This window comes from Ailuropoda melanoleuca, chromosome 6 (assembly GCF_002007445.2).
Source record: "Ailuropoda melanoleuca isolate Jingjing chromosome 6, ASM200744v2, whole genome shotgun sequence".
NCBI classification, from domain to species: domain Eukaryota; kingdom Metazoa; phylum Chordata; class Mammalia; order Carnivora; family Ursidae; genus Ailuropoda; species Ailuropoda melanoleuca.
The window spans coordinates 40,893,227-40,910,734 of record NC_048223.1 but is presented as its reverse complement, the minus strand read 5'-3'; the positions used below and the strand labels follow the sequence as shown (position 1 = coordinate 40,910,734).

Below are 17,508 nucleotides of genomic sequence, written 5' to 3'. Positions count from 1 at the left end.
TGTTGAACGTCAGATTCCACTAGATCCCTGAAACAGACTTGCCATCTCCGTCTAGGTGTGATTTTTTCCTCTTCTTCCTTCTATTGAAAGTGTCTGGGTCTTGAGGCTTCTTGGACCTCTAGGAGTCAAATTTCTTTCCACTACTCTGAATGTTAAAAGACGCGGTTTAAGATAGGACAGATATGGGTGGTAAACAGAGGTCAAAATTTAGAAGAAATTTTAGATTTTTCTTCAGGTCTTTAGTCTTCCGATAGGAAGTTTATTCTGGACACTTGTCAAGGAATTAACTAGGGCTGTGGCATGAAAAGTAGGACAGAAATGCTTAGAAACAGGCAGTAGGTGGGGAGATCCATTGGATTTGGAAATGCCATGGTAAGAAAGACAGGGATGTAGATGGGTTCATGGGTGTCCCCTTCTTCCTTTGTTTTTCCCCCAGCTGTCTGAGCATCATAGAGGCAAGCACAATAGGGGGATTGGAGCTGGTGTTCTCCCTGCTGGTCCTAGCAAGAGTGCAAAGAGATGTGAGTGAAAGGGAACAGCTTGTAAGTGGCATCAGAGGGCACTTGGGCACTGAAACTGTTACTCTGCAGGGTTGTTTATGAATCATGTGGTTGTTAGAGAATGCCTGGGCTGAATCCGAGACAAAACTCTAGTCCTTTTTTAAAGATTTTATTTATTTATTTGTTAGAGACAGCACGCCTGTGCATACCCACAAGCAGGGGAATGGCACGTAGAGGGAGAAACAGGCTCCCTGCTGAGCAAGGAACCCGATGTGGGATTCAATCCCAGGCCCCTGGGATCATGACCCGAGCCAAAGGCAAACGCTTAACTGACTGAGCCACCTAGGCGTCCCTTTTTTTTAAAGATTTTATTTCTTTATTAACACAAGCGGGGGGGGGTGCAGAGGGAGAGGGAGAAGCAGACTCGTGCTCAGCAGGGAGCCAGTTGCGGGGCTTGATCCTGGGACCCTGGGATCATGACCTGAGCCAAAGGCAGATGCTTAATGACTGAGCCACCCAGGTGCCCCCCGATGCAAAACTTGTAATGATATGAGCAGATGTACAAGAGCCCTCTCTCCTCTCTCTCTCCCAGTATATAAAATAAACACATGGTTTATAGCTTTTTATCTGTATCTCTGGCTCTTTTTCTAAGATGCTCTCTCCATATATATCTGTGTCTCTGTTTCTATCTACATGTCTGTCTGTATCTCCTTCTCTCAATCTCTCCATGTCAGCAAAATACGGTATCTCCTTACTTGGCAAAAACATACCTTCCTCTACCTTGGAGCCATGGCAGGGACATGGTATATAGTATATAGTGGTTAAGAGATTGATTTTGGAGTTAGGCGGACTTAGGTCTCAAATTTTACCTCTGCTTCTTAGTAGTGGTGTAACCTTAGGCAGGTTACTTAATTTTTCTGAGACTCAAGTTTCTGCAACTGGGAATAGAAGTAATAGATATATACCCAATGGGACTTTGGAAGGATTACATTAAATTATACTTGTGAAGTGTTTAGGACAGTCCCTGGCACATAGTAAATGTTCAATAAATCATTGTGCGCGTTACTGTTACCATTATTGCTGCCTCCTGTTACAGGCTGAGTCCCACTAAAGGTACAATGTCTCTAAGAAAACCTGATGTACAATTGATGTTTGGCTTTCTGAGAAGTCATCCAATTCTGAGTGAACCTTTGTATATAATTCCCTTCTGGAAATTGGCTTCTGAGTTTTTTTGGCAATTAAACAAAGGGTTTTGTTTTGTTTTAATTGTTTAGGTTGTAAATGTCTTAAAATCCTTATTGACAAATCTTGATGAAGTAAAGAAGGAAAGAGAAGGGCTGGAGAATGACCTGAAATCAGTGAATTTTGACATGACAAGCAAATTTTTGACTGCTTTGGCTCAAGATGGTGTCATAAATGAAGAAGCTCTTTCTGTCACTGAACTGGATCGAATCTATGGAGGTCTTACAACTAAAGTCCAAGAATCTCTAAAGAAACAGGAAGAACTTCTTAAAAATATTCAGGTAAAGTTTATATGCGTTGGTATGACCTATGTTTCAAGAAAATCACAGAAAGGATAAACCTAGACTAAATCTTTATCTGTTTAGGATTGTGTTTTTTTTGCAAGTGCTACATATTAATAGAAGTCTGTAATCATTATTGTTTATGTTTTGATACCCACTGAATTTGTGGTATTTTTACTTTTAGAAAAGATTTAAAGTACTGTGTTATCACAAAAGAAATATTAGGTAAATTTCTAGTAATTCTGGCATATAGTCATACATGGTTTTCATATGTAATTGGCAAAGTAGCAATAAAAATGTTATGAGCTATATTAATTTGATAAATAAATGTAAATACATAAATCTTTTCTTTTAATAAGGTCTCTCACCAGGAATTTTCAAAAATGAAGCAATCTAATAATGAAGCTAACTTAAGAGAAGAAGTTTTGAAGAATTTAGCTGCTGCATATGACAACTTTGTTGAGCTTGTAGCCAATTTGAAGGAGGGCACAAAGGTATGATGTACAAAAGAAATAATAGGTCACTGGCACAGATGTGAAAGTATAGTTTGAGAAGTTAATTGTGTTTCCAGTTATACCACATTATTCTTGAACTTCCTAGCTTTAATGACTTTTGCCTTTAAGAGGCTTGTTGTAAGCGAGAGGAAGCTTAACAGTGGTGATATTTCATGGGAATGTTGAAGAATGGATTGTATATTTCACCAGGCAGAAAGAGGGTGTAGGAATTTCAGGTAAAAGAAATTAGCACAGAGATGTCAAAAGCTAGTGACACTTTTTGGGGAGAAAGAAAAGAAAGAAAGTTGACTGATTAAAAAACTTTTTTTTTTTTTTTAAAGATTTTTATTTATTTGAGAGAGAGGGAAAGAGAGCTTGCTCAAAGTGAGCAGTGGGGAGGGGTGAGGGGAGGGAGAGGGACAAGCATACTCTGTGCTGAGCGTGGAGCCCAACATGGGGCTCAGAGCGTCTCTCTACCCTGAGATCATGAGCTGAGCCGAAATTGAGAGTTGGTTGCTTAACTGACTGAACCACCCAGGCACCCCGAAAGTTGACTAATTTGAGTGAATTATGAAGGAACAGGAGTAGTTGAAGCTGATCTTTGGTGCCTTTCCTTTAAATAGCTTAAGGAAATGATTATATTTGTTTTTACCATTGACTTTGCTTTTGAGGGAGCAAGTGATTTTTAAGGTTTTTCAGGTTTGTGATCCTTGTGGTGTTTTAACTCCATAATGATCACTGAATAAAGTTATCTTGATACAAATACAGTGGATATAATGTAAAACTCTCTGAAGAAGGGATAGAAATACTACAAAGCCTTGGAAATAGAAGAGTAAAAAACCATTTTAATTTGGTTTAAAATGCTTTGTTGAAATAGATAAGCTGAGAAAACTCTTCAGAGACCCTTTGGAAATACTTCTAAGGGTTTCTGAAGTGATGCCTGTATTTCTGAAGTGAATGTGCAAATCTAATCCTTCCTTTTAAATAAATTTCATGTGTTTATTAAGTAATTGACTTTTCTCTAGGAATTGGGAACATACTCCTGATCATGAAACTTTTAATTTTTGATGACAAGTGTTCTCTAAAGAGGATTTTGTTATTTTTATTTTCTTTAGTTAGGTCATATTTAATATTAAGTTGTTGAGCCTCCTCAGTGGTATGACTGTCTCACGCAGAGGACTTCAGTTCTTTAGCTTTAACCATGATTGACAGATGAGCTTTAGATTGTGTTCCTCTTTAGATTAAAAAATTATTCTGGTTTATTACTTGTATTTCTTCTTTGCTTACAGTTTTACAATGAGCTGACTGAAATCTTGGTCAGGTTCCAGAACAAATGCAGTGATATAGTGTTTGCGCGGAAGACAGAAAGAGATGAACTCTTAAAGTAAGTTATTTTTGTGTATTGAATTGTAGAGTATTTTTCATTTGAAAAGTTGTATGTGGAGACTTTGGGGTGAACTTGGTAGTATGAGATAGCAATTTTCTTCCTTTCCTCCTGGACATTTACAAAGCAACAAGCAAGCTGTGTGATCTGGGAATAAAAGATGAAAAGGAGCAGAAACTCCAGGTGTCAGAAGCACAGTGATGTCACAGAAATGCTCACACAACAGTTCAGGTGGCAGGTCTCAGAAATGCCAATAAACATAAGTAGTTTACCTTGAAATGACAAATAGGTTCCTTACATGTAAAACTAGAGGTACAGGATATGTGGAAGACAGGGTAATTAGCTTAGGAAACATCACCTATTGCTGTTCTGAAGGAGCCTGCTGAGAAAGCTGCACCAGTAGTGTAGGACTCATTCCATGCCGAGTGACCCGTAGAGTTGACACAGCACTGGTACAGAGATTCAGTATTTATTAAAAATGGTGAAAAAAATAAAATTTAATAAAACCTAATAGATGGAGAATATTCACCAGAATAATATTGTCACAGAACAGATGAAAATTCTGAATGAACATTTCGTCATGAATTAAGGAAAAAAAAAAAGGAGAAAAGAGTTAGGAAGAAATCACCCTGAGGAACGCCACACACAGAAGTGCCAGAACTCAAGGAAGATGGTGATAAGACAGGACATGGTAAGTGAAGTGTCAGGATTCAGGACACAAGTAGACGAGAGAAGAACAAAACCATCACAGAAACCAAATGGAATGGGAAGGAGCAAAAAGAAGAATAGACAGTGAAGAAGACACAGGAGCACAGAGTAGAAAAGAGGAAATCAAAGAAAATGAAACCAAAGTAAAAAAAAAGAATTAAAAAGGATAGAGAAAAGATGGGCAAAGAAGATCCAAATATGCAAAATTGAATTCTCCTGAAAGAAGAGAAGCCAAAACCATGAGCAGAACAAATATTTAACAATATTACTCAAGAATATTTTCCTAAAATAAGTAAAGCCTTGTTGAAAAGGCGTATCTTATGGTCAGGAAAAGTGAACAAGAACGGTTAACACCAAGGCATATAAATTATTAGCCATAAAAGATGATGGCAGAATCCTTTAGGCAATGGGGCAAAAAGGTGAAAAGATTTAGGCCCATAGCACTGCATGCTAGAATAGAGTAGAGTGATTGCTACTGGAACTCAGGGAGAGCAAATATGAGCCAAGGATTTTATATCCAGTCAAACTGTCCTTCAGGTATAACAGAACCATATATTCATTAGTAATGAGCATAAAGAACTCAGAGACTATTATATTCATGAGTCTTTCTTGAACCCTTCAGCCAGCCTGACCAGTATTCACTCCTCTGTTCACATTTAAACTGTTTTTCTTAGAAGTTGTTGGAGAAATTATTGAAGTGATACCTCCCTCCACCTCCTAAGAAAGAGCAGTGGTTGTTTTTACGGTTTTTCTGTTAACCCTTTAAAAAGCAAATAATTAAAGTACTTTTTAAATGGTTTTAGAGGTTAAAAAAAAAACCCCTCCAAATTAGTCTTATTGATAAGAAAATCTGATAAAGATGAAGACAGACCAGTCTTCAGACCAGTTTCATTTATGAATATGGTGGCAAAAGTCCTGAATAAAATACTTACCATTGATACCAGTATGTTAGAAAAAGAACCATGAACAAGGGGGACAGGGTGGTTATTCCAGTAATGCAATGATTGGTTCAGTATTTTTTTTTTTACATGTAAGGGGAAGAAGATTCTTTTCATAGGTGAGGAAAAAACAGTTGAGAAAATAAGTGTTTTCACGTGGTTCATACATTCAGTGGAATATTATTCAGCTATCAGAAAAGATGAATACCTACCAGTTACATTGACGTGGATAGAACTAGACAGTATTAAGCTAAGTGAAATAAGTCAATCAGAGAAAGACAATTATCATATGGTTTTACTCATATGTGGAATATAAGAAATAGCATAAAGGGTCATAGGGGAAGGGAGGGAAAACTGAATGGGAAGAAATCAGAGAGCGAGACAAACCATGAGAGACTCTTGGGAAACAAACCGACTCCAGGAAACAAACTGAGGGTTGCAGACAGGGAGGTGTGGGGGAATTGGGGTAACTGGGTGATGGGCATTTAGGAGGGCATGTGATGTGATGTGATGAGCACTGGGTGTTACACACAACTAATGAATTATTGAACATTATATAAAAAACTAATATGCTGGCTAATTGAATTTAAATGAAAAAAGAGAAAATAAGTCTTCTGGTATTCAGTAAAATGGAGTAGGTGGATACTTCCTTAACACCCTGTGTGTGTGTGTGTGTGTGTACCGATCTGTTTATATCTGCACAGAACTCAGCATTATGGTTAATGGAGAAACAATGTAAACATACTCTCTAAAAGCAAGGATAAAATGCCCACTATCAACACTGTTAGTTATTTAATACCGTATCGGCAGTATCAGCCAGCACAGTTAGACAAAAGAATAAAATTAGAAATATAAAAATTGAAAAGGAGAAGTTAAAATTTTCACTATTTATAAGACTTTATGGTTGTACAACTTGAATATCTAAGAGAATCATCCCCAAAACTCTGCAAATAATAGAACTATTACTGAAGACAATGAGTTGTAAAGATAATTCATAGAAATCAGAAGCTTTCATATAAATAGGAGATATAACAGAGAAGACCCCACTTGTAATAGCAACAAAAACCACAAAATACATAGAAATAGATTTGTCATCTATGAGACCTGTCTGTATGTAGAACACTTTGAAACACTGTTCAGGAGCACAGAGGAGGACTTGAATTTGAAAGATGTGTCATTTTTTTTGGGTAGGATGACTCAACTGCATAAAGATGTCAGTTCTTACGCATTCAACATAATTTGATTTAAAATAAATAAATAGATTTTCATTTAAAACTAGACAAGTTGATCCTAAAGCTCAGCTAGAAAAACTGTCAAATTATTAGCCAAGAAAAGAGAACAAAAAGAACAGTAAAGGAAACTAATTCTGTCAGATATTAAAATATATAATACTGTGTCTAAAACACAGTGGTACTGGTACATGATTAGACAGACCAAAGACCGAATAGAAAATAGAAATAGACACTAGTAGATTGTGAATTTAGTGTAAAAAAGATCCTAAGCCAAGCAGAAGAAGTTAGCCAACTGCCTCGCTATTTAGAAAGCAGGTTATTTTTATACCAGAATAAATTCCAAGTGGATCAGATTTGAAACGTGTAGAATAAAATGTCATGTTTAAAACAATATGGGAGAATTCCTCTATAAAGCTGAAATGCAGAGTCTTTCTTACTCTGACTTAAAATCTAGAAGCCATTTTTATTTTTATTTTTTATTTTTTTTAAAGATTTTATTTATTTATTTGACAGAGATAGAGACAGCCAGCGAGAGAGGGAACACAAGCAGGGGGAGTGGGAGAGGAAGAAGCAGGCTCATAGCAGAGGAGGCCTGATGTGGGGCTCGATCCCATAACGCCGGGATCACGCCCTGAGCCAAAGGCAGACGCTTAACGACTGCGCCACCGAGGCGCCCCTAGAAGCCATTTTTAAAAAAGGAAAAGTTCATCGTAACATAAGCTGAGTCATATAATAAACTGGGGGAAAATACTTGAAACCCACTTACAAAGGTGAAACCCACTTACAAAGGAAAATACTTGAAACCCACTTACAAAGGTGAAATACTTGAAACCCACTTACAAAGGTGAAAGGTGAAACTGGGGGAAAATACTTGAAACCCACTTACAAAGGTGAAACTGGTTTATGAAGCACTCCTAGATGCTACTGAGGAGGAGAAAAACCTGTAGAAAAGTTGGCAAAGGCTGTGAACAGAAATTTTACAGATGAGGAAATGAATGTAAGTGATTCTTAAGCATTTATGAAAAAATACCTGTCTGGGGCACCTGGCTGGCTCAGTTGGTAGAGCACGCAACTTTTGATCTCGGAGTTTTGAGTTCAAGCCCCACTTGGCCTAGAGCTTACCTAAAAAAAATAAATCAGAAACCTGCCCTCATTCAATAAAATGTAAATAAAATTAAAACTACTCTGAAATAACATTTCTAAGGTTGGCAGAAATCTGAAGTTTGAAAACATGCTTTGTTGGCACATTCGGGGGAACAGGTCTCATTCGTGGCTATGAGTGCATGTTGGTGCAATCCTTGAGTGGGGCAGTTTTGCTCTAAAGGGCTGGATTACAAATCCATACATCTTTTAATCCATCTAATCTGGCTTTGAGAATTTATTCTGAGTATGTGTTAGCATATGCTAGAAATGATATATTTATGAATTAATTCATTTCTGAATTGCTTGTAGCAGTAAAATAAATAAAATATCCAGGGCTGGTGAAATAAAGCTACATCTGTACAGCTTTTTTTTTTTTTTTTGAAGAGCAGCTATTAAAAAAAAGGATGTTTTCTATTTATTGATATGGAGAGATTTTGAAGATAGTTATGTTAAAGAAAAAAGGTAGAGAACAGTGTAAAGATTGCATTTTGTGTAAAAAGGGAGAAAATAAAACACACATTTGAATTGGCTTTATTTATGTGTTAGGAAGCTCTGGATAAGAATAGTGTGTATCTGGGGGTATGAGTGGGGGACGGAAACTTGCAGATAGGGATCTTCACTCACTTTTTAGTTTTTGGAGCAAGTGAACACATTACCTTTTCAGGAAGTTATGTGAAATTAAATAATTAATGGGACTTCATATTTTTTTCTAGCCCACATCCCAGTAGTCTCATTTTCATTTTTCAGACTGTACAGCTGAATTTTCAGATTCATTCCCTATTGCCCATCTTTCTTTCTTTCTGTTTTTTAAGCTGCAGAACCCTTTGCTCAAGCTTAGTCTTAAAGAGAAGCCTGGTTTGTAAAACAGATAAAGATGGGTCTGGCTCAGATGCAAGTGGGGTGAGGGGCTTGGAGCAGGACCTTTTGCCCCTCTTTCCTTCTTTCATCTAAGCAAGCAGCTTAGATGACTGTATAGGACCTTTAAATTCTGTAGCTCAGGACAAAGCGAGAGCCAAAAAAGGTTTCTAAGTTTAAATTGGAGGTTGGCAAACTACAATGCCCAGGTTAAGTCAGGCCTGCTGCTTAATTTTGTAAAGTCAAGTTTTATCAGAACACAGCCATGTTATTCATGTTGTACGTGTTATCTATGGCTGGCTTTGCACTGACAACAGCAGTCTTGAGTGTTTTGACAGAGACCCTATATCCTACAAAGCCTAAAACATTTGCTGTCTGGCTCTTTACACAAAAAATTTTGCCAGCCCCTAGTTGAAATAATTTTGTTGCCCATGATAATTTACTTTCTAGTTTTATGTACTGTTTTTCCACTTAAGTCTCTAGTGTAAAATAGGCTAACATAACTATTTTTAGAATTGTGTAGTATAATACAGGTTCATGGCTTAGGAAGAAATTTGGGGATATTCTCATTTTCAGATATTTCATACTTCAAATCTCTAGCTTGAAAATTAGACTTGTTACTATTTGCATGTGTATTTCTGTATTTATACTGTAAACAAAGTAAGTTCTGAGACATTCATCAACTTGTCAAGTGAGCAGGGAGCCTGATGCAGGGCTCGATCCCAGGACCCTGGGATGATGACCTGAGCTGAAAGCAGACCCTTCACTGACTGAGCCACCCAGGTGCCCCGTATTCTTGGTTTCTTGATGAATGTGTATTAGCTTCCTTTATATAGAGAGTGACTTATTTATCTTCCAGCTGGAACCCTTTTTTGAGAGTGAAAGTGTGGTCAGGGGGACTCAGGACAGCAGGTGCTGTTGCAAACGTATTGGGGCTTGCCATATTTACTTAGTGTATATGACTCAGTGCAGGTAGAAGTTGATCGATACCATGTTTTCCTTAGGGTTTTGATTAGTGAGATCTTGGGATGGATTCCAATATACTGTTGGAGGGGACTTTACTTTTCCTAGATTTTAATACTGTGTTTTAATAGTCCTTTCAACAGTCTATCATGCATTTACCTTAGTTGTAGATTTGAGGTATCTTTTAACATAAAGTAACTCAGTGCTGCATTTCTTTGAATATCTTCAGAAAATTTTCATTAAGAAATTTGCATAATGGTTTGAATAGGTTAGCTTTCTCACTTGTTTTGTTTTCCATAAACACCGGTGTGACACAGCTAGCTGACTGTGAGCAGTTGTGGTTTTCTGATAACTTTAAGATAGGCCAGGATGTTAGGAGTTTCCCATCTAGGGAACAACGACTTAATAGAGAGTGGGCAGTCTTTTAGGACTACCTGCCCAGTTTGACATGTTCCATACTGTAGCTATAACTGTGATCTCTGACCTTTTCCTAGTCTTCAGAAACAGAAAAAGAACTAACTTTGTTTTATTAAATAGTAGGAAAAAAGATTTAAGTTTAGTTCCAGTCAAGAACAGAAATGTAGTGTATTTTAAAATACCATCATTGTTTTGAGTCTGTTTTCTGTTTCATATGTGAAGAGAAGAAAAATTTTGAAAAGACTTGGTATTCACTTCACACCTGTTAGAAGGGCTAAAATTAAGTCAAAAAATTGACAGATGTTGGTGAGGATGGGGAGAAAAGGGAACCCTCTTACACTGTTGGGAATGCAAGCTGGTCAGCCACTCTGGAAAACAGTATGGAGGTTCCTCAAAAAGTTGAAAATAGAGCTACTGTACGACCCAGAAGTACTACTACCCAAAGAAACAAATGTAGTGATCCAAAGGGGCATCTGCACCCCAATGTTTATAGCAGCAGTGTCCACAACAGCCGAACTATGGGAAGGCCCAGATGTCCATCGAGGGATGAATGGGTAAAGAAGATGTGGTACATATACACAATGGAATACTATTCAGCCATCAAAAATGAAATGTAGGCATTTGCAATGATGTGAATGGAACTAGAGGGTATTATGCTAAGTGAAATAAGTCAATCAGAGAAAGAAAATTATCATATGATCTTACGTGTAGAATTTAAGAAACAAAATAGAGGAGGATAGGAGAAGGGAGGAAAAAATAAAATGATGAAATCAGAGAGGGAGACAAACCGCAAGAGACTCTTAATCATAGGAAACTGAGGGTTGCTGGTGGGGAGGGGAATGGGAGGATGGGGTAACTGGGTGATGGACATTAAGGAGGGCACATGATGTAATGAACACTGGGTGTTAATGCAAGACTGATGAATCACGGACCTCTACCCCTGATACTAATAATACACTATATGCTAATTAATTGAATTTAAGTAAAAAAAATAAACTATGAAAAAAAAGACCTGGTATTTTATATGTGTTGTTTTTTTAAATTGTGTTAATTCCTAACACTTTTGTCTTTAATAAGGGACTTGCAACAAAGCATTGCCAGGGAACCTAGTGCTCCTTCAATTCCTACACCTGCCTATCAGTCTTCTCCAGCTGGGGGACATGCACCAGCTCCTCCAACGCCAGCCCCAAGAACCATGCCGGTCAGTAAGCAACCACGGTTTTTAAATGGAAGTTTTACTCTAGTGACTGCTTTCCATAAAGGATAAAACAGGCTTTACATTGGAAAGATCTGGTGGTTACCAGTTTTCATCAGGTGACCAACCTTTTGATGTTGTTTTGCAATATAAAGAATTCAGCATCACTCAGGAATTCTTGTCAGAAAAGGTTTAACTTGAATCTAATCAAGTCTTTAGAACCACCTCTCAGTTTATAGCAAATATAGTGTAATAAAACAAGAAGTTAAATTGTGCCATTAGGAAATAGTTGGACAAATCCAGAACTGGGACATTCTGTGAGACACTTGACTTTGTCTTTTCTAAAAGTGAATGTCATGGAAAGAAAAAAAGATAGGTGTGGGGCATTCTGGTTTAAAAGGAAAGATTCATAATAATCATGCAATTCGTGAATCATGATTGGATCTTGGTTCATAAGAACTTTAAGAGCTTTTATTGATGATAAATAGGGGAACTTGAATGTGGAATGGATACTCAATGACATTAGGAAATAATTGTTTATTTCCTTAGGGTGACGTGGTATTGTGATGATGTAGGAGACTGTTAGTTAGGACTTGAATGCTACAGTCTTTTGGGCTGGTGTCATGAAGTTTGCAACTTACTTTCACATGGTTCTGCAAATACTTAGATAAATATATGGATATAGCTATAGATAAAAGTAATATGGTCAAATGTTAATAATTACTGTATTTAAATGGTAAATGTGTGCTTGTTTATTATACTATTCTTTTAAGTTTTTGGGTGTTTGAAAATGTTTGCATAAAAAATGTTGTGGCCAGGAGGAGATTACAATAATAAACTGTACCTGACTTGCTTCTTCCTCCCATCTCAAATGTCTGACTGTTGATGGGAGCAGTAATGAGCTACAGTAAATGATTAAATATTAGGCGTCAGGAATAGAGCAGTAGCTGTGTAGTTTACACAAATTGGAGAATTATTCCTCAATTATGATACATTTCTAGAGCAATAAGTCAACATTTAAAAATGGAAATTAGAAATATGTTTGGTTGGATTCTGGAGTTTCTCATATGCCCTCATTTATTTTAACTGACAATAATTTGATAGGAGTGAAACATTTTGTAGTCAGTGTTGACTTTTCTTACAGCCTGCTAAGCCCCAACCCCCAGCCCGGCCTCCACCTCCTGTGCTTCCGGCAAATCGAGCTCCTCCTGCTACTGCTCCAGCTCCAGTGGGGACGGGCGCTGCGCCGGCAGCTCCGTCACACACTCTTGGTTCAGCAGCTCCCCCTCCACAGGCCCAGGGACCCCCATATCCTACCTATCCAGGATATCCCGGGTAAGGCCGCAACTGAATATCTGAATGAATTGGCTGATGTTTGTAGCTCTGGTTAACCTTTTAAAAACAGGGTCACCCCTTCTCTGAATGGAGGTGTCATGAATGAATAATGTTACAGGCACTTACTTGAGCAGTTGGATGGCTATTTCCCAGGCTTATTTGTGTTTTTAGTTTTTACATGCTGGGATCATCTTAAATGCATCTCTTCTGTATGGAATGTAGAGTGTGTTTCCTTGGTCGTCTTTGTTTTGGTGATAAGTGGACAGGCGCCTTTTCTGAACTTAGCAACACTGATCTGATAAGGCCTTGTTTATTTACTTGTACTTTGAAATACTGGCATTCTGACAGACTGTTGAACACGACTCTAATTATGGCATGTGCTTTCTTAAAGAACAGCTTTCTTTGTGATAATTTTTTAATCTTAAAAATCCTGACATTTGACTGCCTCTTAAGATGTGCTCCAAACTTTGCTTTGTAAGTACATTCTGTCTTCCAAATATTAAACTTTGTTAGCTGTGAATTTATGTGCGTTACAGTGAGTATTGAATCTTGTGAATTAGGAATGTATTTAGGTTGCTACATTAAAATGAAGGGTCTCCATTTTTATTCCTTGTTAATAGTTGAATATTTAGTCTTATTTCCGTCGATAATATTATTTTCTGGATATTATTAAACACTTGATATTCTTTTATCTCAAGTATAACAGGATAGGAACACTTTTCTCTAATAAGTACCTTGAAATAGCTATTTTTTCTCCCTACTGTTCTCTGCTAGACTGAGAAATAGAGAAAAATGACTTTCTTAAAGAAACTTGTTTTAGAGTAATTGTTATGTTTCGTTTTCCAGTATTTGATTTACCAATCCATTTTTTTGTTTGTTTTCTTTTCATCAGGTATTGCCAGATGCCTATGCCCATGGGCTATAATCCTTATGCATACGGCCAGTATAATATGCCATATCCGCCAGTGTATCACCAGAGCCCTGGACAGGCTCCATACCCAGGACCCCAGCAGCCTTCATACCCCTTCCCTCAGCCCCCACAGCAGTCTTACTATCCACAGCAGTAATATGTCAGCTCAGCTGGTTCAGTTCAAAGGGAAAGAAGTACCAGCCCTGCAGTAAGTGTACTAAACTCTGTGCTCTGGTTGATATAACGTACTCTGTTGTACTGAACACAGTGTCTAATTTCTGTCTGTGGCTGAAAGCTAAAAACTGTGCTCCAATTCCGCATTTGATTGCACACTGAGAGATGCTGCTGTTGCAGTATAAACACTATAATAGGTATAATAGGATTTGAAATAATTTACATTTCAGTTCATAAAAGTTAAAAATGAGAAATTAAACACCACAAGTGAAACGTTTGAAATTACTATACTTATGTCTACGTAAGACGTGGTTGGGACATCAGATACTTACAATGATGGTTTAAGTACTGATATTCAAGAAAACTAAGTTTTCTTTCTCTCTTGGTTTATCAGTTTGGTTTAATTTCCATTATACTATTTTGCATAATCAAAGCATTGTAAATCTTATAATTTAAAAATAAATTACTTAAGAACAGTTGTCATTGTTATGTTTTGTCATTGATTCTCATTACTGTCTAATTTCTTTCTGGTCTTAGTCTCTCATTTTATATGTAAGTAAATTAAACAGATAACTGTTCAAGTGCATGATTAGTGCAAGTTAATAGTCAGGTTTATAGGAAAACCAGAAGAATAGTACCATAATTTCTCTTTTATATACTGATTAGTAAATTAATTTTGACATTTATTTTGGAAAGTCCTATAATGTGGAAGAAACACAATTGCTACCAAAGATTCTTCAAATAAATATATAAATAAATATGTATATTTAAAGTTTTACTATTAGTCTCTCCAAGAAATTGATACAAATTCTGATAATAAATTCTTTCCCTTTTTTTTCCATCACTTGGTTAAAATAAATACATATCATTGACAGTACTGTCTAATGTAATGGAATTGTTTAAAGAAAATTTATTGTACCCTTCTATTCCTTTTTTCCACCTTACTGTCTTAACTTAGTAACATTTAATGCACAATGTATATGAATAGATCTAACCCTTTCATTTTTATGCTCCTAAAAAATTAGACTATTTTGTAATTCAGGGTGCGTACAAAACAATTGTTGGGAGCATATTGCCAATCCTGGAATAGGCTGTATATTTAATATTAATCTCTGCTGTTAGGATAATTAATCACTGTATAAACCTCAGTAAAAATAGTGAGACATGCATCATGGAGTGAGTAAACGAGAAAGGAATGAGGTGTCTAATAGCGGAATCTGTTTTGTATGAGGTTCATTTCTGAACACATCAGGCATATGAGCATATTTCCAATGAATCTGTTTATGTTTACTTTCTAAGTTTTGATGCTCACCTTTTCTTGCATTATTGTTGCATTTAAATGATACTGTCATTTGGTCCACTGTTCTTTTCATTGACAGTTTGGGTTTATATTTGAAATGTTGGACTGAAGGTGTGATTGTAAAAAGGAGTGCATTGCTTAAAAAATATATGTACATTAAATCTTACTTTGTTGTTGTACGTAGAAAACACGAAGGCATGTTACTTTAATATAAATGACCTTTCCATGGAATACTGAAATTGGTTTAAAGTCCAATAGTTAAAACCTTGGCAAAAGTAGTTTTTTACATTATCATAGCTAAATTTTATTAATGTGGAATCATCAAAGTATGACATAGGCTTGTTTGACTCTTACGTAAAAGGCACTGAAGTTCTACCTTCTTATTTTTCATGGTATCCTATACTAACATGAGATACTCAGTGAGAGTTAAGGGTATTCCAAATTGCTAGTTTATTCTTACTAATGCAGAAAAACAAAAACAAATTGGCCTGAATATTCTCTTGGGGAAAGAAGGCACTAAGAAGAGTAAGAGCATCAGAGGGGCAAAAGAGGTTTTAAGGCCACTTAGCCCATTCCCCGTGCTAAGCTAGGCCTGATCCCAGAGAGCCACGGGAAAATTGTGCAGAAACTGTTAGAAAGGAGGCTCCAAAGCCCCAAGTGGCAGCCTCTTCCAGCATGCCTGACTCACTCAAAGCCTTTTTAATGCAGTAATGCAGACCCATTCCCTCTGGTCAGTTCACTCATCCTTTAGGTAATTGAGGATACTTTTTTTTGGTCACCCATGTCTGGGTACAGATGACCAAATTTCTGCAGCCCTTCATTGCTGGGGCTGTCTTCAAAGCCTTTCCAGTTTCATTAGAGTAGCTCATGGAAAGAAGTTTCTGTACGTCTGTTTTGCATTTTAACAAGGAACCCCCCCTGCCCCCCGCCTGGGATTATTTTTATTACCAAACTTTTTTGTCCTTTGCTTAACTTCCTGTATTCCACAAAATACCCTAAAAAAGTTGTTACGGACAATGCTATTTATCTAGAGGTAGGAAAGTGTCAACTCTGGTTCAGGTACGTTGTTACCTATGTTTATAATTAGGCTTTTTGATTATTTTCCTAAACTAAAACCATTCCCAGACCATTTATGTTTGGGTTTGGAATACTGTTTTTAAATGGACTGCAACTAATGAAGCTCTACATGGAGGAGCCAGTCAGAAGCAGGGAAAATCCTCACTTCTCTTATTTCTTGTTGCTAGTTGGAGACAGATGGCTTGACTTCTCGGTCTGGTGTAAAGTATTGGTCTACTCCTATGTCCTTTGGTCTTAGTTAAGAAAAACAGTCATATGTCACTGCACACCAGTCAATCTTTGTGAGACAGTCCTGGACCCATACCCCCAGCTTCTTTGCAATTTATAATCTTTCCTTCCCCAAATATAAGTATTTAACAGAAAAAAAGATTTCACAGAACCTTCTGTCCCTGACATTCTGTCCCAGTCAGCAGTCTTTCTAGTTAAAACAGATTTTAAAGATGTTTTCCATTAGAGCTTTACAAAGTTTGCAAAAGTGCTTTGTACACATTTTCTAATTTCATAAACATGATAAAATGCAGTTTGTTAAGTAGGTTTCAGTTTGCTAATGGGGATTTTTTTTTCTTTTAATGATCAGTATATCTTGAAGAATCTTGCTACAACCTAGTAGCATCTCTCTCTTTGTAAACACTTCTGCAATTATAAGTTGATTCACAGTACAGAACAGGATACAAAGTAGGGGAAAACTGCTATAGTGTTACAATTACTAGTTTAAAAATAGACTGTAGAACTAAATGGTTGATTATAAGATTTACATGGAAGAGCTAAGAAGGAAAAATTATATTTTTAAAGATAAAGAGAATATTCAGGCTTTATTTCTGGTATGAAGTTTATATTTTTAAAAAAAATCCTATATTATCACACCAGAGATTTTAGATTCTTTTCTGGTTACAAACATTGCTGGTAGTTGGATTATATTTTTATTGTATTCATTTCTCTTAGGGGGAAAATTGTAAAGCAACACAAAGGTTCCAGATGAATGTATCCTAGAAATAAAAGTTGAAAGATTCTTACTTCTTTGGAGTATGAATTCTTATTTGAAGTGTTTATCCTTCAGCTTTATAGTGTCTGCAGTTTATTTGACAAATGGTGTTTTGGGAAATAAGAAAATATCCCCTTTGACTAAATGCGTGAGACAGTGTTTAAATGTTCTCTTACAGCGGTCAGCCCCATACTTGATCATGGATGGGCCATGTTTTTCATTACTTGTGATTTGCCTCAGTTCTTTAAGATGAGGAATCTTTTCAAGTGTCATTTTTTGGGGGTTAATTTTTGGAAATGTGTGGCATGTTATTCAGTTGGTTAGGAAAGGGGAGATGGTGAAATGTGTTCATCTTTTATTGATTTTTAAATTTTTTGA

General features: G+C 36.7%; 1 protein-coding gene across 2 annotated transcripts in view; it reads left to right on the top strand.

Moving 5' to 3' along the window:
- The window catches only part of PDCD6IP (programmed cell death 6 interacting protein), a 76,883-nt gene extending 59,722 nt beyond the window's left edge, over window positions 1–17,161 (top strand). For both annotated transcript variants that reach the window (XM_002919041.4, XM_011224727.3), the window contains exons 13-18: window positions 1,775–2,023; window positions 2,383–2,517; window positions 3,807–3,901; window positions 11,235–11,358; window positions 12,497–12,687; window positions 13,580–17,161. In XM_002919041.4, coding sequence (XP_002919087.1) covers window positions 1,775–2,023; window positions 2,383–2,517; window positions 3,807–3,901; window positions 11,235–11,358; window positions 12,497–12,687; window positions 13,580–13,754 — 969 coding nt within the window. In that variant the 3' untranslated portion in view covers window positions 13,755–17,161. The remainder of the gene's footprint in view (window positions 1–1,774; window positions 2,024–2,382; window positions 2,518–3,806; window positions 3,902–11,234; window positions 11,359–12,496; window positions 12,688–13,579) is intronic.
- Window positions 17,162–17,508: the final 347 nt, after the last annotated feature.